We start from the raw sequence: 27,858 nt of genomic DNA, 5'->3' as shown, positions 1-27,858 counted from the left end.
AAAAAGGATGAGTTTGTGTCCTTTGTAGGGACATGGATGCAGCTGGAATCCATCATTCTTAGCAAACTATCACAAGAACAGAAAACCAAACACCGCATGTTCTCACTCATAGGTGGGAACTGAACAATGAGATCACTTGGACTCGGGAAGGGGAACATCACACACCGGGGCCTATCATGGGGAGGGGGGCGGGGGGAGGGATTGCATTGGGAGTTATACCTGATGTAAATGACGAGTTGATGGGTGCAGCACACCAACAAGGCACAAGTATACATATGTAACAAACCTGCACGTTATAAACATGTACCCTACAACACCCCATAAAATAAAAATAAAAAAAAAAAAAAAAAATTAAAAAAAAAAAAAAAAAAAAGAAACTCTTGGCAACATTAATGGAAAATTTAAATGCAGCAATCTGGGAAGGCCAACCAACAAAGTCTGTTGCATAACACATTCTGCTGCCAAATTGAGATTGATATTGGCTGAGGTACAAATTGGTGTGGAACAAGTTGCCCAAAAGACACTTTCTGTCCAGAGTCCCTACTTTCTTTGTGTGTTTGTAATGCATCTCCGCCTCTATGGGTCAATGCCTGAGAGAGGAGAACACAATACACTTGCTTAACTGCTTCTCTCCATTCTCTTTGTTTCTCTCTTTATTTTCTTCAAATTATTTTTTCAACAAGTATTCTGGAACAAGAAGAGAGGTACTTCACTATTCTTCTACATCATAGAAGGATGAAACATCATCAAAGGGCAAGTAACAGTAACCTTATGATCCTCGGCGTTTTGACTTTCTTTTCTAACTTTGGCCTCGAACTATAATTTTCTGGAAAGTTTCAAAGAAAGAAGGTAGCATGGACCTATACCAGACTCTGGGAATGCTATTTTTAAAAACTTCTCTGGTTATTCTCATATTCAACTAGAATTTAAGTTTTCTTGCTATTTACCATATCTATCTCCTACCATAGAGAGCAAAAATCATAACATCTTAGTTTCTATAGGTGCCAGGATAATTTTAAATATATTATGAGATAATCCTTTCAGCAGATAATTTATGGTTTGGTTCTTGATAGGATTAGTAGGAAATAAAAATTTTGATTCTTGGGATGTACTGTTCTCAAATCTCCACATGATGGTAATATTAGATTTTGCATATTTTTTCCTGGATGAATTTTCTTCTTAAAATTTTGAACTTACTAAGAATAATTCCAGAAGGTATCTCAATTTCTTTAAAATAAAATAAAGTATAAGTAAATCTATACAGGATAAAGGGTACGATAAATTCACAAACTATTTCACCAGATTTATTCTGAGAAAATGTGTTTGTTAAAGGATGGTCATTAATAAAGTGCATTAAAAATAAAATAGTAAAATAAAGCTGTACAGTTTCACTGATACCACCAACCAAGTCATCATGTAAACTATAAGAAGAATATACTCCCAAGGGTTAATAAATGATTATTAAAATAATAATAAATATGCATCACTTTGACTCTAATTGGCTTTCTTATATTTTTTAAAAAATACATATAAAAGTTTCAGTGGTAAAAACTAAACGTGGCAGGACTTTTATTGGATTACAGTTCTTAGTTGAATTTATAAAATCAAATATGTAAAATTAGATGCATTTATCTCTTGTATTCTTTTTTTGGGGGAGGTGAGGAATAATTATATTTAGGTAACAGCACAGAAATCTTTGCTTACAGTTTTAGTTTTTGCTCCCTACCCTCAACAAGGGCTGAGTCAATAGACAGCCATCCACCTGAAAGGAGATGGCAGAAGGAAGGGAAGGAAGAACTATAAAGTTGACATGGGGAAGGTGCACGAAAATGGCATTATTTCAGATGCTAGAACTGATTATCCAGAGTCTGGTGCATACTCAAGACAAAATATACAATTTATTTCAATCCCAATTATGGCTTTAAATGAAAAATGTCAAAACAGGACACTTTTATAATTAGCTACATATATGTAAATGGGTGTGCCTGTGTACATTTCTTGGGGCAAAAATATTTTTGGGTTTGAGGGCTCTTTAGGTGCAAACTATATGTCTTTAATTTATCCTAAGAGAACAATGCTCTAAATGGTAAAGTAAAAACCATCAGACATTCAATTAGATTGAAGTACACATCACACGCACACCAAAAAATCCCAGGGAAGATATTTGAAGTGATTGTATTGTGCATTACCTTACTGGTATCTCCTACTTTTAAATTAAGTTTTAGTACATTTTTCCCCACAAATGAATATTTCTATTACCAAATATCAAGAAGTAACTCCTTCAAGTATCGGATCACTAAACAGCAGTTTAAATTATTATGAAATGCTCAAATGTGGGACTAAATCTGTTTCATTTCTATAGCAATAGAAGTCCTTGCAGAAACAAAACATTCCAACAACCTGGCCTGACCTTGACTTCCTCTGGGACAGAACAAAACAGCATGCTGCAAAGCACTGAATCTTGACTTTGCTGAAGTGAAGGTCACTTCAGTGCCTGTTGGGAGGTATTTCAGTTACATTGAAACCACTAAAGCAAAAATCAAGATGTTTGAGGGGCAGCAGCAATAAGGCAATCATTCCCTTTTCTATCTCTTCATAGCATCAGTGTGACAAATCTCTTACAGGGAAAATAACTCTGAATTGCCCATAGGCTGCCAGGTCAGAGGACAGACACAACTACGACTTTACTTTAAGGGCAGATGAAGAAGTCTAGAGGAATTTCTTTTTTCCCTTTTCCTGATTCTCAACTTTCCTTTTTTTTCTTTTCTTTTTTTTTAATCTCAATGATTAACAGTATGTCACTCAATTCAGAGTGTCATACTTGTACTGAGAACTATTTTAATTATCTTGTTATATGAAAGAATCACTTAGAAAGTTTGAAATTGAGAATTAAGTACCTATTGCTGATTTATGATGGACACTGTCTCTGTACATTTGTGTTGCTATAAAGAAATATCCGAAGCTCAGTGATTTATAAAGAAAAGAGGCTGATTTGGCTCACAGTTCCGCAGGCTACACAAGAAACGTGAGGGTAGCATCTGCTTCTGGGGAGGACTTCAGCCTGCTTCCACTTATGGTAGAAAGGGAAGGGGAGCCAGCATGGGAAGATCATGGCCAGAGAGGGCACAAGAAAGAGAAGGAGCAGGTACCAGGCTCTTTTTAACAAACAGTTCTCCTGGGAAGTAAAAGTGACAACTCACTCATTGCCATGAGAATGGCACTAAGCCATTCATAAAGGATCAGCCCAGAGATCCAAGCGCCTCCCTTTAGGTCTTACCTCCAGTATCAGGGATCAAATTTCCACATGAGATTCCAAGGGCAAAAATATCCAAACTCTGTGTGACACATAGCTCTTAAATTTACATTATACTAGCATGAAGAATTACATTAACTAGGCCCTTGCCTTTAGATGTCCATCTTTTAAAAAGTATCTAAAAACATTGCTGCTTTTCCACAAACATACATATTATGACCATATTATTTATTATCCAAATAAGGACTTTTCATAATTAAAACAGGACAGTGGTAGAAAGTGAGACCATCCCAGAATATCGAGATGTATAGTTATCCTTAAAATACTGTATTTCCTGTTACATAAAGCTATTTCCTACGTTTTTATAATAATAATGTAACTGTTAGTGCATATGTAGCTTAAGATAATGATTTGCATTTAACATTTATCTGCATAAAATAGATCTACTACCAGGGGAAAGAAAGGCAGGGACAGATCACTAAGCTAAGTATGCATTAATTGGTGAGGTATGTAATTGAAGGGTAAATTCTTCCCTACACCATCCTCTCCAAGCACAGTGTAGTTGATATGAACGATTGCAGGATTGACAGCAAAAGAAAGTACACACAATTGGTCCATTATCATTTAACATGATTACTTTCCCTACTTTTTCTTTCTTATAATAAATAACTCTGATATAACAGAAAGTTAGGGCAGGTTCAACTGCTTAAAAATGTATCTTTAAATTCATACCAAAATGAATACTCGGCATGGTATTTAAAGGTGATAGCTAAAATAGAAAATGTTTATAAATTAATGCTAATACTTTGTATTGCATCAAGTTAGCTAAACAATGAATGAAGTTTTATTGGTAAATGTAAGGCATATTAGAAAGTAGAATTTGTATTAATTACATTTATAACATTACCACTATTTTAAACTCATTTACATAGAGTGTTGCAAAATCTTGGATTTATAATTGATAGTAATAATTAATCTGGGATTTACAATTGACAATAAAATGAAAACATTAAAATGAACAAAACCATAGATATATTAAGTGCTCAATCAATAACCTAGGACCATTTGTAGCACACTGACTCTTTTTTTCACACGTTTTCATGGTAGTTTAAATCCAAAACGCTTTCTATGATAAACTATGTCAAATTTTATTTAACTTTGATAAACATATTTATATATTATATTTATAAATAACATGCAATAATATATAAAATAATACATAAATTATTGATTTAAATGTTTAAAACAATACATTTGAGGACAATAAGATGATCATCACTTGTAGAATATTGTTTTCAAAACATTTTTACTCATAAAAAGGCAATTGAATAGTATTTCTTTATGCTATTTATTTCATACTTTGCTGCTGGTGCCTTTTTTCTTAAAGAAAAAAAAAGAAGGACTTTGCTGTAAGTCATCAAATTATCATCCCAGAATGATATATTTCAAAACTGTACAGTGAATTAAATTAAATGGGAATATCATATCATATTCATAGAGTTTACACAATTAAAAATATTACACAAGTCCAGAAATGGCAGAATTTTTGCCCATCTCTTTCTTACCTGCTTGTGAGCATGGTCATATGAGTTAATGTGATTGTCAAACTCCTGGTGCTTATAGTACTGCTTGTCACAGAGTTCACAGTAAAAATTTGCCTTCAGATCTTCCAGAGCTTTTGCTATGGTATTTTCCTTCTCAGCATAGTCCTGAAAAATAAAATTTCAAGGAAGGATACAATTAGCTCTCCCCTGTGTTTACTTTGTTCTAACAGTTGTCAACTATAGTATAATAATGAGAGTTAGAAACAGAATACAGCAAAGAGGAAAATAAAGCAAATACTAGAAAACCAAGTTAGAATAAATTATGACTTAAAAATTAAAAGGCTAACAGAAGAAGCCAAGATAAGTAACAGAAAAATAGCACAAATGTGGAGGAGAAATGCAAATGATAGAAATAAATAGAAGTCCTTGATTGAACAAGTTCCTATGCTAGGTTAGCATAAAAACTGAAAAAGAGAATGGCATAAATCCGGGAGGTGGAGCTTGCAGTGAGCTGAGATCTGGCCACTGCACTCCAGCCTGGGCGACAGAGCGAGACTCCGTCTCAAAAAAAAAAAAAAAAACAAACAAAAAAAACTGAAAATCACATAACTGTCTTGATTCAACTGCAGATTCCTGGCAATGACTCAGCTAACAGAAAATTTTTCTATTCTGAACATGTAAAATGTGTTCTGTTTGAAAAGGTCTGTATTTGTGCACAAATATACAAGTTTTGTATTTTGTTTGTTTCCTTAATTATCTATCTAGTAACTTATTATTCATTTCAACTAGGCATTTAACTTGGCTAATTTTTTTTATCCTGACCCGTATCAATTTAGAATGAACATTAAAATAATTTCTATTTATTGGAAAATAAAACACTTTTCTGCAGGTTATTTCAGTTATTTACCTAAACTGAAGGGATTAAACTGCAAAAGCGATTGTTTTCATCATACTCACAGTAAATAAAGACAGTGATAAAACCAAACCTCTGAGAAGATGAACATATAGCCCGTCATCATTAGCTTTTGTTTACAATGCATAAAATGGCCAAATGTTTGACCGTGTGTTTTAAGTTACATTTAAGATAAATTACTTGCTATTTCATGCTTACTTAAATGTCAATGAAATAAATTTCACAAATAATGGCAAAAGAGCCTAGCACCTCCTTGAAGCTCTCTCTTGCTCCCTCTTGCCACATGTGATCCCTGAACCTGCTGGTTCCCCTTCCCCTTCTGCCATAAGTAGAAGCAACCTGAGCCCCTCAACAGATGCAGTGTTCAATTCAATGTTGCCAGGCATGAATAAAGTTTACACGTGGAAACACTGTCCAATTCTTTCACTGAAGAAGTGAAAATTGGACAATGTTTCCGTGTGTAAACATTATTCATGATGTGAAGAATACCTAAACTTTAGACCTCACTGTAAAATATATTTCTAACTTCCAGATTATCTTATATACAACTCCTTTAAAATTCAAAATAACTGGACCTGGTGCCGTGGCTCATGCCTGCAGTTCCAGCACTTTGGGAAGCCTAGGCAGGTGGACCACTTGAGGTCAAGAGTTCAAGACCAGCCTGACCAACATGGTAAAACCCTGTCTCTACTAAAAATACAAAAATTAGCCAAGCGTGGTGGTAGGCACCTGTAATCCCAGCTACTCGGAGGCTGAGGCAGGAGAATTGCTTGAACCTGGGAGGCGGAGGTTGCAGTGAGCTGAGATCATGCCACTGCACTCTAGCCTGGGCAACAGAGCAAGACTCTGCCTCAAAAAAAAAAAAAAAATCATCATAACTATATAGTCAAGTCTCTTATGTGCTACTATAAAACACACTTTTAGCACTGATATTTATAAATAAAATGTAGTCCTCTATATGGCAATGGCACTTATCCTCCTTACACATACACACTAGAAAGGACTCATAGTATGAAATTAAAGCAATTTGTTTAAATTGTTTCTACAATACCGAAAAGTGGTTCACCAATAATTTAATACATGACTAATACTTTACTTATATTATTGCACTGTATATTCGTGCATACATCACATATAATAAAGTTCATGTGGGATACATACTTTGTAGTAATGAATGCATACATTTGCCGTATTGCATAGGTTACTTTCTCATTTTAAATATTGTTACGTTTTATTAGTTGTATCAACTGCACAACAAAGGTGATTCTTATAGTTTGGATAATTTCCCCTTCCAAACCTCATGTTAAAATGTGATTTTCAATGCTGGAGGTGGGGCCTAATGGGAGGTGTTTGGGTGATAAGGGCAGATCCTTCATCAATAGATTAACACCCTCCATGGAGGATTGAGGTGAGTAAGTTCTTACTATATTAATTTTCTTGAGAGCTGGTTGTTAAAAAGATCCTGGCATCTTCCTGTAGCTCTCTCTTGCTTCCTCTTGTATCATGTGATCTCTGCACCCACCAGCTCCCCTTCCCCTTCCATCATGAGTGGAAGCAGCCTGAGGCCCACATCAGATGCAGATGACAGCACCATACTTCATGTACAGCCTGCAGAACCATGAGTCAAATAAATCTATTTTCTGTATAAATTACCCAGCCTCAGGTATTCTTTTAGAACAACACAAATGAACTAAGACAGTGATAAATCACAAAATAACTCAATGGTTTATGCATAATTCCATCAATTTCAGTAAATAATGAACCATTTCTCAGCAAATTTGTCAATTATTCCTAATTACACTAATTGATTCTTCTAATATGTTAATTAAAAGGGTAAAAGTAAGTAACGTAGATCCAGATTGCTTACTGAATTTTCAATAAAATCTTCAAAATAATACTTTATGGATTAGTCAATTTAAAGGAAACAAAAATTAAGTAATATGATTTCATGGCTAAAGCATTTGAGGCAGAGATAACATTCTAATCAATATAGGAAATGGAAATAATTTTGGGATTAAAGCTGAATTAGCTCTCTGGACAATCTTAAACTAACAGAAATTTCATGGTAAATAGTTTATTTTCCCCATTCATTATAACTACAATAAAGCTACTTCCTCTCTATAAATATTTGATTAGTTCTTATTATGTTGTAAGTTTTTTTTTTTTTTTTTTTTTTAATAAGACTGATATTCCTCCAGAGAAGCAATCATTGGTTTCTGTTTACTCCATCTACAAAGGTGGGAAGGTTTTCAGCAGATTTCTTGGTCAAATTGCATTCTTCAAAAATATTAGCTTCAGCCTAGATTTAAAAATAAAAACAGTAATTTAAAAGTAACTATAGCTAACATTTAGTTAGTGCTTATTTAGGGTCAGTCACTGATGAATAATTTGGATGTATTAACTCATTTAATCCTGATTCTTTTCATTTCCTCACTTTACAGATGGAAATAATGAAGCACAGGAAAGTTAAGTAGCTCCAAGATATAATGAGCAAATGTTCACTCCATATTTAAACCCAAATAGTCTTGTTCATAGTATTTAATTATTTCTAAACTTTTAAGCACGTAAAAAAAGAGAGAGGAGTATAATCATCCCTATGTATCCACTAATCAGCTTCAGTAACCATGAACTCAAGGTCAATCTTGATTTATTGTATCCTATCCCATCTCATACCCTTTCATCTTGCCCAAATAATTTTTAAATGCATTCCCAGCTTTATATCACTTTTTCTGTAAATATTTCAGTATATATCTCTAAATTAGAATGACTTTTAAAAAACATAATCACAAAAGCAATATCAGATCGAAACAAAGAAACAAAAACAGTAGAGAAACCACGATCATTTTGTATTGTCATCAAATATCCCAGTCAGTGTGGGCAAATAGCTCTAATCTCTAATATTTAAAAATAGGTTGTTCAAACCAAAATTCCATTAAGGCCCATACATTACCATCTTCTATGCTTCTTAGTCTCTTTTATTCTTTATTTCCCCATCTCTTTGCTTAATTTCTCATTACAATTTATTTTTCAGAAAAAAAATTAAAATTATGCTTCAATTTTAAAAATGTTAATAGCTATAGAAAAGTTACAAAACTATAATAAAAGACATACGATTTTCACTTGAATAAAATTATTGTTAACATTTTGATATATTTGTGTGTTCTGTTGCTTTCTCTCTAACTCTATCCTCCTCTAAGTTATTAAAAGAAACATAGCATGGCCGAATTTAAGTTTGAAAGTGATAGCACAATTACAAACATTTGAGCCAGACTTTCAAGTTGATGTTAAGTGCAGTTAAGGAATCAAGGCTGTGTTCTAGAAAATATTAGCAGAGTAAAAAAAAGACTTCATTATTGTATGTGCATCTTAAGGGAAAGGAGTCATATGTATTGTTACTGATCATACATTTAAAAACATGTATGTAGACAAAATCATTCCTAGTCAGGCTGACACATTCCATGACCCCTCTCTTTGATTGTGGCTAATATTGAAACAGGCACTGACTGAGATTGTAAAGCACATATTAAATACCTCCATCCCACAGCAGAAAGTAAGAGATACATTTGAGTGAGATGAAAAAGGAGCACAGCTGTTCTTATACATGCAATCCAAAATGTTCACCCTCTATCTGGTAAAGCCATTCTAGATTGAACTATGAGCACAGTTTTGTACTGTGTCACTGACAGTGAAGGCACAAAGTGAAAAAGAAGGACAATCTTCCTGCAACTAGTCAGGTCATTCTAACTCAGCACTTTTTATATATATGTAAAAACAGTAAAGGTTGAATCCTTTCTTTTAGGGAAGCAGTATGCATATACCTCCAAGTTATAAAGTCACAAATCTTAATTGGTGACCACAGCAACTCGGCAGTACAATAAATTTTGGAGACAGCAAAGTGAAATAGAGAAGTTAATGGTTTACCCACACCCCAAGGACAATATATCCCCCAATACTAAAATATGAATAGCACCAAAGTAGAACCTTGAAGGGAGAAACATTATTTTCCAACATGATGCACTTCATAGTGGCCTCATCATAGCATATGGCCTCTTTCCGAAGGTATTCTTAATTGAGTATATACAAGTAACCTTCCCTGATAAGTGTGAGCTCTCTGAGGGAAAGAATTTGTACCTGTTTTCCTTACTTTTTTATTTCCAGAGTTTTAGCAGAGCCCAGCATTAGCAGACATTCAACAAATAACAAATAAATAACATTAGGACTGCCCTTTTTGTCTTGAAAATGAGTACATTAGGAAAGAGGGTCAATGTCAGCAACATGATGGAAAACAGGACTCCCTAGTGTTTATTTCCTGCAGAAACATCAATTTAAACAACTATTCACACATAAAAATACCTTCATAGGAGCTAAGGAAATCAGATAAGAGATTACAGCACCCACATATAGCGCTGAAATAAGAAAATACCCATTGAAGAATGTAGGAAAGATAGTATTACATTACCCATGCCACTCTTCCACCAACTCCAAGCAAGAAAACATGGAGAGATATATTTTCCACATGAGGGAGGAGAGTAATGTGAACATAGGACTTTGCTTCAGATCCCAACACCAGCCCTGTGCCCCCAAAAAACTAATGCTGGGCAGCGCCCCAGAGCCCCAGATTCCAGGACAGTACCTGTGGACTAAGTCTCTAGATCTGCTCTAGCACCAGGTTAGATTCTGTAGCCCCCGGCTCCAAGCCTGAGCAACAGACTTGATCTTCAGTCCACCACTGGGACTCCACTACTGGGCTGACCTCAGTAGCCCCAGACCCCAGACCTCATCCAACACAAGGCTGGCCCACAGCAGCCTCAGGCTTTGGTTTGCCCATACCCTAGGCCAACTCCAGAGGCCCAAGACTCCTGAATGCACCAGTACTGAGCTTGGGCATTGCCCCAGGCTTTAGGCCTTCACCAGCTAAAAGTCTATACCTGCAGCCCCAGTTATCAGGTCAGCACCTACAAACCCAACTCTCAGGCAAGTCTCTGCAGATACAGGATCCAGGCCCAACCATTGCCATGCCACTGCCTGTGGCATCAGATTCTAGGCTGGCCCAACAGAGCCTCCAAGTCCACCCTGGCACTAAGGAAGTTCCCATAGTTGCAGCATCCAGGCTATCCTCGCAAACTTTTTCTGGGCCTTTCTTAGCACCAGGCTGAACCCTGTAGTCTCAGGCTCTGGATCAGCCTCAATGCCAGGCAGACCCTAGTGGACCCATGTGCTGGACCAAACCCAATGCCACGCTGACTCCTGCAGCCCTAGTCATTAGGTCAGCACCTGAAAACCCAGCCTCCAGGCAAGTTCCTATGGATATAATCTAGGTCCACTCACAGATAAGGCAGTTCTTATGGTCCTAGACTTCAAGTCTGCCCTAATGCCAAGTTGGCACTTCTGGCCTCAAACATCAAACAGGTAACCATGGACACAGGCCCCAAGACTTCCATTGTTTAACCAGGTTCCAAGCTATTCACCAAGGACCTAGGACCCAGTCAAGTTCTCACAGACCAAGCCTCTAGGGTAGTACCTATACACCAGCACCAGCAGATAAAAGTTACAGGCAAGTCCCCATGCCCCGGACTCCAGAGGACCCAGAGCCAAGGCCCACCATAGTATACTCCAGTGCCAAGGCACACACTGTGGACATTGAGGACACTGAGAGCCCAAGAACACCCCTGTAGACCCAAGTTCCAAGCCAGTCCTCATGGACTCAGACCTGTTCCTGTGGAGTTAAGGCTCCATTTTCATCCCAATGGAACCAAATGCCAAACTCATCCTAGTGGGTGGCCAGCCCTTGAAGACTCAGGCTCATGGCCCACCCCAGTGCCAGGGCAGCCCTTGTGGACCCCGGGTTAAGGAAAGCCATAGGTTCTAGGCCTACCTACCTCCTGACCTAGGCATCAGGACAACTCGACTTTAGATTCCAGCAATAAGCCAACTCTTGAATCATGCCAGGTGGTCTGTTCAGAATCTCTGGACAGACTGACTGAGGAGGGTTTCCCAGACAAAGAACCTGGAAGAAAAAACTACTTCTAATGCATCCACATCAATGTAAGGCAACAAGAACCATGAAAAACCAAGGATATAGAACATCACCAAAAGAACAAAATCTCCCACTAGCTGACCTAAGAAAATGGAGATATAAAAACTCCTTGAGAAAGAATTCCAAATAACTGTTTTAAGGAAGCTCAGTGAACTTTAAGAAAACATAGAAAATGAGTAAATAAAATCAGGAAGACAATAAATGATCCAAAACGATAAATTTAACAAATAATCAATAATATATAGTATAAATCAAATTCTAGAGCTGAAAAATATGATGAATGAAATTAACAATGCATTAGAGAACATCAACAGCAGAATTTGTCATGACAAAGAAAATCTGTGAACTCAAAGAAAGGATATTTAAAAATATACAGTCAGGGGAGAAATAATAAAACAAGAAGAAAACATCTTTATGGAATTTATTGAACAGCATCAAGACAGCACATATTTAAATCATAAAAGTATAGAAGAAGAGAAAAAAGGGGGTAGAAAGCTTGGTTTTAAACGTAATACCAGACACTTTCAAAATTTGAGGAAAGATATAAATATCCAGGTACAGGAAGGTTAAGGATCTCCAACTGTCAAAAATTAAAGACAAAGAAAAAATCCTGAAAGCAGCAATAAAAAAGCATCAAATAACATATAAAGGAGGGACAATAAAACTAGCAACATATTTCTCAGCAGAGCACTTATAGGCCAGGAGAGAGTGGGATGAATTACTTAGCTATTGAAGGAAAAAACTATCAACTAAGAATATTGTGCCCAGCAAATCTGTGTTTTAGAAATGAAGGAAAGTTAGACTTTCCCAGACAAACAAAAGCTGAGGGATTACCTCATCACTAGACTTGTCTCACAAAAATGGATAAACGGCGTTCTTCCAACCAGTAACATGAAACATGAAAGTGTAAAACCAACTGATAAAAGTGTGTACTGCAAAAGTATGTACAAATTCAGAATAATCTAATAATGTAATGCTGGTATATATACCACTTATGTATTTAGTATGAAAGTTAAAAGAAAAAATATTAAAAATAATTATCATTACAATAATTAGTTAAGAAATATACACTATTAAAATATGCAAATTAAAACATCAAAATATATGTCAAGATGGAGTGGAATGAAAATGTAGAGTTTCTTAATGCTCTCAAAGTTAAGTTGTTATTATCCTTTTTTTTTTTTTTGAGAAAGAGTCTCACTCTGTTGCATAGGCTACAGTGCAGTGACACAATCTCGGCTCACTGCAACCTTCACCTGCCAGGTTCAAGTGATTCTCCTACCTTACCCTTCTGAGTTGCTGGAATTACAGGTGTGTGCCAACATGCCCTGCTAATTTTTGTATTTTTAACAGAGATGGGTTTTGCCATGTTGTCCAGGTTGGTCTTGAACTCCTGACCTCAGGTGATCCACCCACCTCAGACTCCCAAATTGCTGGGATTACAGGTGTGAGCCACTGCACCTGGCCTAAATTGTTATTATCTTAATGTGGCCTCTTATAACTATAAAATATACATTTAAGTTTTACAATAACCACAAAGCAAAAATATATAATAGATATACCAAAGATAAAAAGGTAGGAATAAAAGCATATCACTAGAGAAAAAAGTACTTCATCACAATGGAAGGCATCGAGAGTGGAAGAAAGAAACAAAAGATCTACAAAATAACCAGAAAACAATGAATAGGAAGACAGCAGTAAGTCCTCACCTATCAATAATTACCTTGAATGTAAATTAATTAATTTATCCAATCAAAAAAAAAGAGTGGCTGAATACATTAAATAAACAAGACCCAAATATATGCTTCTTGTAAGAGATACATTTCACTTGTAAGGACACATAGAGGCTGAAAGTAAATAAATGAAAAAAGACGTACATGCAAATGAAAACCAAAGTAAGTAGCTATATTTAGATAAGACAGGGTTTAAGTCAAAAACTGAATAAAAAGATAAAAAGGTAATTATATGGTGTTAAATGGGTCAACTTAGTAGAGGTTATAACAATATAAAAATAAAAATGTTACAGTGTGTAAATACACAAAACTAATGTTAAATATCTGAGGGGAGAGATAGACTGTAATATAATAATACTAGAGAAATCCATTGCTTCACTTCCAGCAATGGACAGTTAATTCAGACAGAAAATAAGAAAACGTGTGACTTAAACTACATCTTAGACCAAATGGACCTAACCGACATGTATGGAACATTATATTCAACAGTAACAGGAAACACTTTCTTCTCAAGTGTACACAGGACATTCTCCTGGATAGCCTATATGTGAGGCAACAAAACAAGGTTTAGTAGATCTAAGAAAATTAAAATGATATCAATTTTTATTGATCACTTTTTATTGTGATCAAATTTTATTGATCACAATGGTATAAAACCAAAAAAGGAATCAATAAAAAGAGTTATTTCGGAAAATTATGAAATACATGGAAATTAAACAACATGCTTCTGAACAACCAGTCATTGAAGAAATTAAAAGGAAAAATTTAAATTATCTTCAAACAAATTAAAATGGAAGACAATGGAAGATAAAACCAAAACTTCAGGAATGCAACAAAAGCAATCGTAACAGGAAAGTTTGTAGCAATAAATGCCTAGATCAAAAAAGAAAGATGTCAAATAAATAACATAATATTACACTTCCCAGAACTAGATAAAGAAGAACAAATTAAGCTCAAAGTTAGCAGAAGGAAGGAAATAATAAAGACCAGAACAAAATCAAATGAAAGACAGACTAGAAAAACAATAAACACACATAACCTACCTAGACTGAATCATGAAGTACTGGTTGAGTATCCCTTATCTGATATGCTTGAGACCAGAGTGGTTTGGACTTAAATTTTTTTTCAGATTTTGAAATATGTGCATGTACATAATGAGATATCTCGGGGATGGGAACCAAATCTAAGCACAAAATTCACGGGTGTTTCACGTATTCCTTCTATACAGAGCCTGAATGTGATTTTATACAATATTTTCAATTATATGCATGCAACAAAGTTTGAATATATTGAACCAACAGAAAGCAAAGGTGTCACTATCTCAGCCACTTCTGTACAATCTGTGATTGTTTCCTTATTCTGAATTTATATGCAACTGAAAAGCAATAATTTTCTTATACTTACACATATGTAATTAACAGTAAAACATGACATGCTATTATAAAGTAAAAAAAAAAATGTGTTCAGGGTAACTAAGCAACACAGTAGCAACCCCAGAATACTTGTGTAAACTGCTAAATAACAACACTAAAAAACAACAGACTTTCACTCTACCTATGATGCTTTGTTTTCATTAAGAGGTTACTGTACATCATTTTATTTTTTAGATGAAAAGAAACATTGGAAACAGTTGAGAGACCAGAAAGTGGGTCCTCTAGAAATGAGAAGAAATTCGGAGAGATGGCTTTTTAAAATATTTCCTCTAGAGTATTTTCTTTCATTAACAATTTTTGTTTTAGAAATCTCTTTTTGATTTTATAAACTGACATGCTTTATTGTTCTATATATCATGGCTTATAATACATGCTGCTGTAGTCCTTGAAGAAGCCCATCACACATATTTACTATGTTGTCTATAGGCGCTTGTTCTGCAGTATTAACAACATCATTTTGATTGTTACTATTATTATAATCATCTTGCTTCAGAATCGTTTTGGCTGTTTCTCCATTTATCAGTAAATGAATAACTGGAGTCTCATTACTGACATTAAAAAGTTATTTGATAGCCATTTGTTTCTCCTTACTGATGGACTCTGGAGGTCTGTTTCTGAGGATTTAAGAAAGCCATACATTACTTTATATCTCCATAGAATCCTTCAAAGTGAACACCTGGGTTGTTTTAGTTAATGGACATATTCACATGACAGGGATTGTGCCTGACATGCACAACTATGTCTTTAGCTACTGTGTTCCAAGGCATTGAAAACAGAATATATGGCGTCCTTCATGATATACTCCCCCTGAAAACCTTCCACACCCACCCACATATTCGTTCACTGCTGTTAGTGTGTTGTTCAAGAAAGTGCTTTGTGTGTGTCTGTATATATATATATATATGTACATTACAGTATATATACACTCTATATATACTCTTCATTGATCTAAGAATACCCTGGTCAGAGGGCTGAATTAATGAAGTCATATTTGGGGGACAGTACATGCTATAAACGTTATGTTTGATGAGAATTATAGCTGGAGGAGGAGAAGAAAAATTTTCAAGAAAAAACAAAATCTGGCTGTTTTCATCCAGTCCATTTTCCCAGCAGTAAGTGCAAGGCACTGAAAACAAAGGTTTGTGAAACCAATGGGAAAAGATGGCCTTGGTGATTTGTGCCTTTTTTGTTAACATAATAATGTACTGGTAGGATATTCACTCCTCGAAAACACTGAGGACACAACTTTTGACTATGACAGCAAGTTTACACTTATGCATGCCTATTGCATTAGCATATCCCAGCACATTCATTCTACCCATGGCATCCTTAATTTCTATAGGGGCTGTCTTATGGGTTGTAGTCAGTGTCTTTCCAGGGCAATAACATTACGACAGTGATGTTTTATCAGCATTATAGATTTGGTCTATTACAGTCTGTAGACTTGGCATCAGATCTTCATCAGCGATAACTTTGAGAAATACATTGATGAATTTTCTACTACTTTGTGACAAGTAAATGTGTTATCAACACAATTTTAAAAAATTAATGTTGTGCCTTTTCTTAAATTTCTGCAACCATTCTGTTGAATATTCACATTTCTATTCAACGTATAGTTCATTGTGATGGATCTTTGCTTGTTTCATGATCAGCATACCATTAAGTAGCATATGTTTACTTCAATGCTGACAGATCCACGCTTTCAAAACACAATCAAGATCTTCATTTTAGCTTTATAAAGTGTTTTACTATTTATCCTTAACTTCTGTTGATCACTTTCATTATAGCACTTCAATAGTTTATCCTTCTCTTTCTTCAGGTTTTATAAAGAGGTCATTCCAACATCCTACTCTTCTGTAAGACATTACACACTTACATTATTGTTCAATTTGACTTTTTGTGCTACAGATGAACATGAATGCTTCTTTTTTTTCTTATCACTGTTAACTATAGAAAAATCTGTAGGTCTTTTTGACATTTTCAACAATATCTTTACACCATAGAGTAGAGAATAAGCAAAAATGGGTAATGCACATCAAATGTTACCCTACATGGGGCATCACAGGGAACTTGTTGGCATATCTGGCCTGCATGCATATCATTTTATTACCCTATGTGGGAATACTTGCATGGGGGAATCTGAGCAAGTGTGGAAAAGTTATATCACAGCTGAAAGCAAGCTGGATATTTTTTCCTTGGGGATGTTGAATAAATTGTGTAGTGTGCCTGTATTTAGACTGTGATCCATCACATGAGGTCAGGTGTAGAACTTTCGCCTTGTGGCATCGTATCAGCTCTAAAAAGTTTCAGATTTTGGAGCATTTCACATTTCAGATTTTTGGGTTAGGGACACTCCACCTGTAACAGAAACTCTGAACAGGCCAGTAGTGAGTAGGAAGATCAAATTGTTACTAATAAGGATTAAATAAGAAGTCTCCCATCAAAGAAAAGCCCAGGACCTCATGGCTTTACTGCTGAATTCTACCAAACATTTAAGGAAGAACTAATTCCAATCCTTCTCAAACTCTCCCAAAAAGTTGAAGAAGGAAGCATTTCAAACTCATTTTATGAGGCCAGCTTTACCCTGATATGAAAACCAGACAAGGATACTGCCCCCCCCAAAAAAGAAACAAAATTAAGGGTCACTATCCCTGTAATATCAATTTTTTTGGTGGAAAAAATCCTCAACGAAAAGTGCTAGCAAACAAAATTCAACACCACATTAAAATATCATGGTAAATTTATATTTACCATGATAAATTGAGATTTATACCGGGGATGCAAAGATGGTTCAGGATACAAAAATCTATAAATATGATACACCGTATTAATAGGAAGAAGATCAAAACCTGTATGATCATTTCAATAGATACAGAAAAAAATTTAAACTCCACATCCTTTCATGATAAATTCTCTCAAAAATTAGATATAGAAGGAATATACATTAACACAATGAAGGCCATGTATGACAAACTCACAGCTAACATCATACTCAATGGTAAAAAGTTTGAAGTTTTTCCTCTGATATCAGAAAAAAGACAAGAATGTTGATTCCTACCACATCTGTTCAACATAGTATTGGAGTCTTATGCAATTAGGCAAGAGATGAATTCAAAGGTCCCTCTTTTCAAATAAAATAATCTTATATAGAGATAACCCTAAAGATTCCACCAAAGTTCTGTTAGAACTAATACATAAATCACTAAACTTGCAGTATATGCAATCAACATATAAAAAATCACTAATGTTTTTATAAAATAATAATGAACAATCCAACACAGAAAGTAAGAAAACAATCTCATTTAAAATAAGTACAAAAATAATGGGCATAAATTTAACTAAGGATGTGAATAACCTATACACTCTGTAAAGCACTGATGAAAGAAATTGAATGACATAAATGAATGGAAAGATATTCTGTGTTCATGGATTGGAATGATTAATACTTTAAAATGTTCATCCTAGGCAAAGTGATCTACAGATTAAATGGCACTTCTATTATACAATTCCAATGACATTTTTCACAGAAATAGAAAAAAATCCTAAAGTTTATATGAAACCAAAAAAGCATCCAAATAGTCAAAGCAATCTTGAATAGAGAGAACAAAACTGGATGCATCACACTAATTAATTTAGAAATATGCCACAAAGAAACAGCAACCAACATGTTGCTAACATTAAAAAAGACACATAGACCAATGGATCAGAATGGAGAGTTCAGAAATAAATCTACACATTTACAGTCAATGCATTTTTGGCAAAGCTGCCAAGTACACACAACAGGGAAAGGATAGTCTGTTCAATAAATGATACTGGGACAGCTAAATATCTACATGCAGAATAAAATTTGACTTTTATTTCACATCATATACAAAAACCAACTCAAAATTGATAAAAGACTTAAATATAAGCCCCAACACTGTAAAACTGCTAAAGAAAAGGTGGGGGAGAGATCCCCATGACATTAGTCTGGCAATATATTTTTGGTAGTGACTCCAAAAGCACAGTCCAAAAAAAAAAAAAAAAAAAAAGCACAGTCAAATCAGATTGCCTCAAAGTATAAAGCTCTGCAGTCAAGGAAACAATTAATAGGATGAAGAGACAACAAATAGGACAGGAAAAATACAGTAGTCCCTTTTTATCCATAGTTTTGCTTTCAGTAGTTTCAGTTACTGATGGTCAACCACCCAAAAAATAGGTGAATGCAGTACAATAGGACATTATGAGAGAGAGAGAGAGAGGGGCAGAGAGAGAGACACCACATTCACATAACTTTTATATTCAGTATATTATCAGTACTATCTGTGATTTCAAGCATCCGCTGTAGGTCTTGGAACATATCCTCCAAAGATAAGCAGGTGACTACTGTATTTGCAATCATAAATTTGATAAGGGGTTAATATCCAAAATTGATGAGGAATTCAAATGACTAAAGACTAAGAAAACAAATAACCTGGTTAAAAATGGGCAAAAGACCTGAATAGACATTTTTCAGAAGAAGACATACGAATGCCCCAAAGATGAAACAAAATGCTCAATATCACTAATCATCAGAGAAATGCAAAGTAAAACTACCATGAGACACTCCCTCACACCTGTTAGGATGTCTACTAGCAAAACACAAAAGGTAGCAAGTGTTGACAAGTATGTAGAGAAATGTAGCCCTTGTTACATTGGTGGGTATGTAAATTAGCACAGCCATTATGCAAAACTATGGAGATTCCTCAAACATTAAAAAATAGAGCTATCATATGATCCAGCAATCCCACTGCTAGGAATATAACCAAAAGAAATGAAATTGGTATGTTGAAGAAATAGCTGCACTTCAATATTTATTGTGGCATTATTCATAATAGCCAAGGTATGGAATCAGCCTAAACATCCATAGATGCATGAAGAGATAAAGACAATGAGGTGTGTATATATGCACAATGGAATTCTATTCACTCTTTAAAAAGAAGAAAATCCTGTCATTTGTGACAACATAGATAAACCTGGAGGACATTACGTTAAGTGAAATAAGTCAGGTACAAAAACACAAATACCATATTATCTCACTTATATGTGGAACCTAGAAACATTGAACTCAGAGGCAGAAAGAAAATGGTGGTTCCCAGGGGATAGGGGTGGGGGTTGAGGGTTTGTAGAGATGTTAGTCAAATAATACAAAATTTCAGTTAGGAAGAATAAGTTCAAGAGATCTAGTTTCACAATATGGTGAGTATACTTAAACAATGTATTGCATTCCCAAAACCTGCTAAGAGGGTAGATTTAAAGTGCTCTCTCCACAAAAAAATTAAAAGCATATGAGGTAATGCACATGTTAATTAGCTTGATTGAGACATTCTACAATACATACATATTTCAAAACAACATATTGTTCATGGTAAATACATAAAAGCTGCCAATTAAAAATAAATTTTATAAAAGAAAATGTGTAAAAAAAGCAAACAGAACAGAAATCAGAAGTACTTCATATAATTAAAATAACTGCTCATGGTTGGGAGCGTGGTACCGAACCATTTCAGGGACACCTTTGTAGCTCACACCAAGCTAATGTACAAATTACCATTAATGGATAGTAGTTGTCATCACATACATCCTTGCATTTCTACTAGAAATATCCCATTTAAATCAGTTAAAATTTCAAAGATATAAATAGATTGGGAACTGTTAATATATAATTATTTTAAATGTTGAAAAATAACATCTGTATCTAATTAATATTTAAAATTCTTCGAAAAATCGATCTCTCGCTCTTCCCTACTGCTCCTTCAAGTATAAAAAGCATCTTTGTTATTCTATGTAGTGTAAATTTCATTATAAGTTCTTAAGAGAGAAAGCTAAAAAAAAAAAAGAAAAGAAAAAACAATCTTTGCTAAATTCTCATTATAAGAAAAAGATTCATCAAGGGAGAGAGGAGAAAATTGTCCTCTTCTGGAAGAATTTCCAGACAGAATAAATTCATTTGGAAATCCATAATCTATACTTCCTATGCAATAGTACATATCTTTTATTCTACTCATTGCTTAACTGATTGACTCAGCCAGTTTCCAGCAGCTTCACGCAGTACTACTTGACTGCATTTTTAAGTTAATTTTTAATTATTATAGGTACACATAATGTTTTGATGCAGGCATATAATGTGTAACGATCACATCAGGCTCATTGGGGTATCCATCACCTCAAGCATTCATCATTTCCTTGTGTTAAGAATCTTCTAATTCCACTATTTAGCTATTTTAAAACATACAGTAAATTATTGCCGGCTGTAGTCATCCTGTTGTGCTATCAAATATTAGATCTTATTCATTCTAGTTATATTTTTGCACCCATTTACCATTCTCACTTTTTACCCCCACTCCCCACTACCCCTCCCAGCTGCTGGTAAACATCATTCTACTCTTTATCTCCGTGAGTTCAATTGTTTTAATTTTTAGGTTCTACATATGAGTGAGAACATACACAATTTCTCTTTCCGTGCCTCCCTTATTTTACTTAACATAATGATCGCCAGTTCCATCCATCATGTCTCAAATGACAGGATTTCATTTCTTTTTATGGCTGAAAAATATTCCGTTGTGCATATGAACCCCATTTTCTTTATCCATTCATCTGTTGATGGACACTTGAGTTGATTCCGAATCTTTGCTATTGTGAATAGTGATGCAGTAAACAAAGGAGTGCAGATAACTCCTCAATATACTGATTTCCTAGTACTGGGATTGCTGAATCTTATGGTAGTTCTATTTTTAGCTTTATGAGGCACTTCCATACTATTCTGCATAGTGACTGTACTAATTTACATTCCTACCGATGGTGTATGAAGATTTCCCTTTCTCTACATCCTTGTCAATATTCATTATTGCCTATCTTTTGGATGGAATCCATTTTAACTGGGGAAAGATGATATCTCATTGTAGTTTTGATTTATATTTCTCCGATGACTAATGGCATTGAGTATTTTTTCCATATACATATTAGCGGCCTAGTTCCATTCTTCTGCAGTATTAGCAGTCTAGTTCCATTCTTCCATATAGATATCCATTTTTCCCAGCAGCACTTACTTAAGAGACTGTCATTCTCCCAAAGTTTGCTTTTGGCACCTTTGTGACTGCATTATGCCTCAGCCTATGTTGAAGCATCTTTTACTTCCCGTCCAGGGGCTTCTATAACTCATGGTATGGGAGTTTGCAAAATCCCACTCCATACTGATAAATTAACAACCGAAATTCTGAGAAATTAATAGTACATGGGTCCACCCTTGACCACTGTGGATGTTGAGGAATCAAGTGTAAATTATTTTCTCTTTTATTTCCCAGGCAGGCATTTTGAAGATACATTTCTAAGATTTTAAAGAGGGTCACAGTGAGATGGAGCACCAGTTAGTTGTAATAGTGGCAAAAAATATAGCAGTATATTTGTTGTCCTTTTCTACCTTTTCTATTTTTCTAGAACTCCATTGCTGCTTTCTGAGATTATTCTCAAAAAATTATCTACACACAAGCCTTTGGCCTAGGCTTTACTTTCAAGAAGCACTGGGTTAAGATTATAAGGTTTTTGTTATTTTCTATGAATATCTTGCTGTGAAGCTATGTTTTCTAGAATTTAAGATGTTATCATTCCTCAGTTAAAAATGTTCCAATAATTCCTCACAATTATTAGCATAAATAGCCTTACAAGGCCTTTACGGGTTCTATGCTACCTGGTATCTAGCTACAGCTGTGTCATCATCTTCTATCATGTTCTCTACCTCACATAACCACTCCTATTGCCTTAAAGTTTCTGAAGCCTTCATAACTATATGCTCACTTTGACACTTGGACTTGTTATTTGTTCTTCCTAGAATGTTCTTATAACAGATGTTTGCATAACACACTTGTTCACTTCTTGCAGATCACTGTTAAAATGCTATTTTCTCTACTTCTGTTATCATTTTTCTAGTAGAGAAATACTTTTTAATCTTTGTTTTATTTCCCTGTTATATCTTTCCTTTTAATGTAAAGAGAAAGTTTATTCAGGAAGAAACAGTGATAGAATACCTTTGGGCATTGGAGTCTCATAGCTATATTAACAATGAGGGAGAGACAGAGTACAACATACGCATGTGGAGAAAGTGGTTATCATATTGTGATATAAGAAGTACATAATTGGTCTTTATCCCTTGTTCCTGGCACAGAGCTGCTAAAAATGTTTGGATTCTCCCAAGTGATTGTGCCTTTTTTATGCTAATGACATGATTGGTGGCTGGGTGCCCCTGAATAGCTTCAACATGGGCGTTGATCACTAGAAAGTCCAAGACATGATTAGAAGGTTGAAACTTTCAATCTCACTCCCCAACCTCTAACGGGGAGAGAAAGGCTGAAGATTGAGCCAATCATCCATGGCTAATGACGTTATAGTCAATATCCACACATTGAAACCTCCATAAAAAGTCCCTAAACTATGGAAAACAGAGTTGCTGGAAAGGTGGTGCACCTACAGAGGGCAAGGAAGCTCCACAACCCTTCCCCGTACTTTGCCCTATGCATCTCTCCAATCTGGCTGTTCCTGAGTTTTATCCTTTGCAATGAACTAGTAATAGTGAATAAGATGTTTGCCTGAGCTCTCTGAGTCATTTTTGAAAATTACCAAACCTGAGGAGCGGGTCTTAGAAAGTCCCAATTTAGAGCCAATGGTCAGAAGTACAGGTGGTCTGGACTTGAGACTGACATTGAATATGGGAACAGGCTTATGGGACTCAGACCTTAACCTGTGGAGTCTGACATTAACCCAGTTGGTGTCCACAGGTTTGGAGGATTAATTAGTGTGAGGAAAAACACCCACGTATATGGTGTCTGAAGTATTGTTGTAGAAATACATCCTGGCAGTACTAATGCTAGTCTTTATCTTGTTGAAATCTTTTCCCTATTTGGCAAGAGGGCGACTGTTTCTGGGTGATAAAAAGCTTTGCTATTGTCTCATTATAAATGTCATTCTGCTCTGAAAGGTCAGGTTCTATTATCTCAAAGGCTGAAGAATGGATCATAAGATGATTTTGAAGAATATAAAAGGGACAAATAACAATTGAGTTAGAAAGTCACAATTTTATCAAAAGTCACAGATATACTGAACAGAATTTTACTAAAAACATGCATTTAGATGTAAGGTCTTTTAAAAAGATTCCACAGAAATGCAAACTCATCTACACCATCATCAAAGGTAAAGGCAGAGACTGAATACTAAAAAGGCTGTGTATTGAATATTATATCTCTATAGACTCCTCTGGCGAGCTAAATTAAGTACAACTCAACAGTAAAAAAGAAAGATACCTTAATGTTCACATTTCTGAGAACTGGAGCAAGTAAAGTTTTTTTTCCTGAAAAGTGATATCTTCTTTAAGAGTTAGTTTCAAGGCAAGAGGTACAGTCATATGTTTTAACTATTTCTCTTCTGTGATTATTTAGCTGATAAAAACTATTGGACCAACAGCATGGTTTCTAACCTTAGAATCTGTTCATGTACAAGAAGGATAGTTCCCCTAAGTCTCAGCTGTCACAATAAAGGTTTGGCCATTCTACTTATCTATACTTACCATCAAGACAATGCCTCATGAGGCATCTGTTTTATTTTTCATCGCTCGACTCTAATGGAAGACATAGCCTGTGACCAGTACTTATTCGACTCTCTGGGTAATTTAAACTAGTAATTAGTACAATTGGACAAGGCATCAAAACACTGAGTTAGATTAGTTACCTTCATGTTTGGAAAAATCTGAAGGGTAGTATATTTTCATAGTTGACTGAAATTTAACATCACCCTGCAGTCTCTCTGTGCATAATCAGGGATGTGGGGGGAATTTAATGTTTTAAGACAAACAAGAACATGTATATCAGGTTTTCCAAAACTAAATACTAGCTAAGATGTGTTGTATTCTAGTGCATATATATATAAAATCTATAAATATAATTTTTAATATATAAATTTTATATAAGTAGATTCTGCAAAGAGTCTCACCATAGACTATAAGTGACAGTAATTGAGGGTACTTATTTCAACTTAGAAATATCTTACATTTATAGGCATTGGCCATTTTCTCTGAAAGGTAGAAAAAAGGCATATAATGATCTGCTGTATATGTATTACTGTCTCAGTTTTCACAGTAGTCTTGGGTAAGACAGGATGGTTTACAAGGTAAATTGTCTCACTGGTGGTCTTATCAGAAATACACACTGAGGCAAGGACCTTAAGTGGCTTATTTTAAACCTATGAGTGCTTTGAGATTTCAGGAAACACTGGTAGAAGAGTGCAAAGTGAGAGAGAGTAGGAAGCTTATAAAGACCTCTGGTTTCAACTCTGACACGTACAAAGCTTGAGAGTCCTCACATCTGTCCTAATAAGAGAAAATCTGTGAAACCTGAAAATCAATTATTTGTCTTAGTATTATTGGAGAACAGAGGTCATGGGGTAAAATACCATCTTAAAATCCAGAGAAACAATCACATTCAGAGAGATACAGAAACTAAGATCTGTTTATCTGGAGCAGAAGCTGCTGGAGCCATGAACTGGTAGGAACTCTTAAATGTTAACTTTGGTGAACTGCTGTAGGCTGACTGTGGTCCAATGTGTAATATACAGAAACTCTTGATGGCTGCAATCTTAGAGGGACCCCCTAACAATTTTGTGGGCATCCCTTTCATAAGCCCTACCACATTCTCATGATGATCTGAGAAAGAGTCTCTTGTGTACTAGGCAAGTGAATGGGAGTAGTAACTATTGTGAAATAAGCCAATAGCCTTCTCTATTAATAAAGGCCTGGTTCCAAGAGATAAAGGTTTTCCATAGCTCAATTTAATTACTTTGTTCCAGCCAGGGGAAGGAATTTATTCCCATTCCAGACCCCATAACCTTTCTGTCTCACCCAAGCTGGGGAAATGAGAGCAACATTGTCAACAGAGCTCAGGGCTTCAAGAAAACTGATAGGAAACTCTGTAGCCAAAAAACAGAATAAAGGCTTGGGGAGAAATAAAAAAATTCTATATCATAGAAGAAACAATTATTACAGTCATAGCACTGAGATATAGAGACATCAAGAGGCTAATGTGTAATCTTTATCAAAGACTGAAGGTCTATTTATCTCAGCTCCTACTACCTGATACATTTCCAGCTTTTAACAAAAAACACACTAACAGTTAAGGAAAAAACAGTCTGAAGAGAAAAATTAAGCATCATAGCAAGGCTCAGACATTACAAATACGTTGGAATTATCAAAGAGGAAATTTAATATAACTATGATTAATATGTTAAGTTTTCTAAAGCAAAAAGTAGACACAATACAAGAATAGACAATATAGGCCAGGCACAGTGGCTCACGCCTGTAATCCCAGCACTTTGGGAGGTCAAGGTGGGTGGATCACAAGGTCAGGAGATCGAGACTATCATGGCTAACATGGTGAAACCCTGTCTCTACTAAAAATACAAAAAAAAAAAAAAATTAACTGGACGTGGTGGGGGACGCCTGTAGTCCCAGCTGTTCGGGAGGCTGAGGCAGGAGAATGGCATGAACCCAGGAGGTGGAGCTTGCAGTGAGCTGAGATCGCGCCACTGCACTGCAGCTTGGGCAACAGAGCAAGACTCTGTCTCAAGAAAAGAAAAAAACAAAAAAGTAAAAAACACAAGAATAGACAATTTATATAAACAAAGAGACAGGGACTCTAAGAACAAATAAAAATAAAATATTAGAAATTAAATATACTTTAAATGAAATGAGAAATGCCTTCAGTAGATTTATCTGTTAACCATGTGCTAATAGAATCTGAACAAACTGAAATGCAAAGAAAAAGGAGAAAGGAAGGAAGGAAGGAAGAAATGAAGGAAGGAAGCAAATAAGCAGAACAAAACATCTAATAACTTGAAATAACATCAAAGGGTGTAACGTATGTATATTTAGAATATCAAAAGTTGGAGAGAGAGAAGTGAAGCAGAAGAAATACATGAAGTAACAATGGCTGCTGACTTCCCCAAATTAGTAACAGTTACCAAACCATAGATCCGAGAAGTTTAGAGAAAACCAAACAAAATAAATAAGAGCACAGCAACAACAAACACATAAACATATCAGAATCAAACAGCAGAAATCCAAAGAGAAATACCTTGAATGTATATGTTTTAAAAGAAAAAAAAGTGTTACCTCTGGAGAAGTAAGGATAAGAATTACAATAGTCTTCTCATCAGAAATCATGCAAGAAAGAAGAGAAGAAAATGAAATATTGAAAGAAAAAACGACAACCTAGAAGTCCATAACTAGTGAAATTTTTTTCTCAAAAGTGAAACAGAAATAGACTTTCTCAGACAAGCAAAAACTGCCAAATTCATCACCAACAAATGTGTCCTGCAAAAAATATTAAAAGAAGCTCTTCAGGAAGAAAATGATGTAAGAAGTGTTGTAGAAGGAATAAATGAAGGTTAAGTAGTATATTTTATTTTTTTAGAATCTTAACTGATCCAAAAATTAACTTTGTTTTAAACTGAAAATGAAGTGGCTGATTATATCATAGGTATAAGTGAAATGAATGACAGCAATTTAAGAAGAAACGAGGGGTATAATTAGGAATACTCTCTTGCAAGGTATCCACACTACATGTGAACTATTATAGTGTTGTATGATGGTGGCTTAGATTAGTAAAAATGTACATTGTGAACTCTAAATCAACCACTAAAGAGTATTAAGAAGTATAATTGATGCCCTGAGAGAGAAGACAAAATTGAATCATTTAGTTGCTCAATTAAAACCAGACAAGGCAGAAAAAAAGGGGAGGAGAGAAACAAAGAAAAAATACAAAAAATACAAAACATTACAAACATAGTAGATATTACTCCAACTATACCAATAATCACTTTAAAAGTGAAGGGTCTAATTACACCAATTAAAAGATAACAATTGTCAGAGTGAGTTAAAAAAGCCAG

General features: G+C 35.1%; 1 protein-coding gene across 1 annotated transcript in view; it reads right to left on the bottom strand.

Moving 5' to 3' along the window:
* ZNF804A (zinc finger protein 804A) overlaps positions 1–27,858 on the bottom strand; it is a 353,629-nt gene that overhangs the window by 79,401 nt on the left and 246,370 nt on the right. The window contains exon 2 of the mRNA XM_025404867.1: positions 4,819–4,962. Coding sequence (XP_025260652.1) covers positions 4,819–4,962 — 144 coding nt within the window. The remainder of the gene's footprint in view (positions 1–4,818; positions 4,963–27,858) is intronic.

This window comes from Theropithecus gelada, chromosome 12 (genome assembly GCF_003255815.1).
Source record: "Theropithecus gelada isolate Dixy chromosome 12, Tgel_1.0, whole genome shotgun sequence".
Classification (NCBI taxonomy): Eukaryota; Metazoa; Chordata; class Mammalia; order Primates; family Cercopithecidae; genus Theropithecus; species Theropithecus gelada.
Note: the sequence above shows the minus strand (reverse complement) of the source record. Positions and strands in the feature narration are given on the sequence as shown.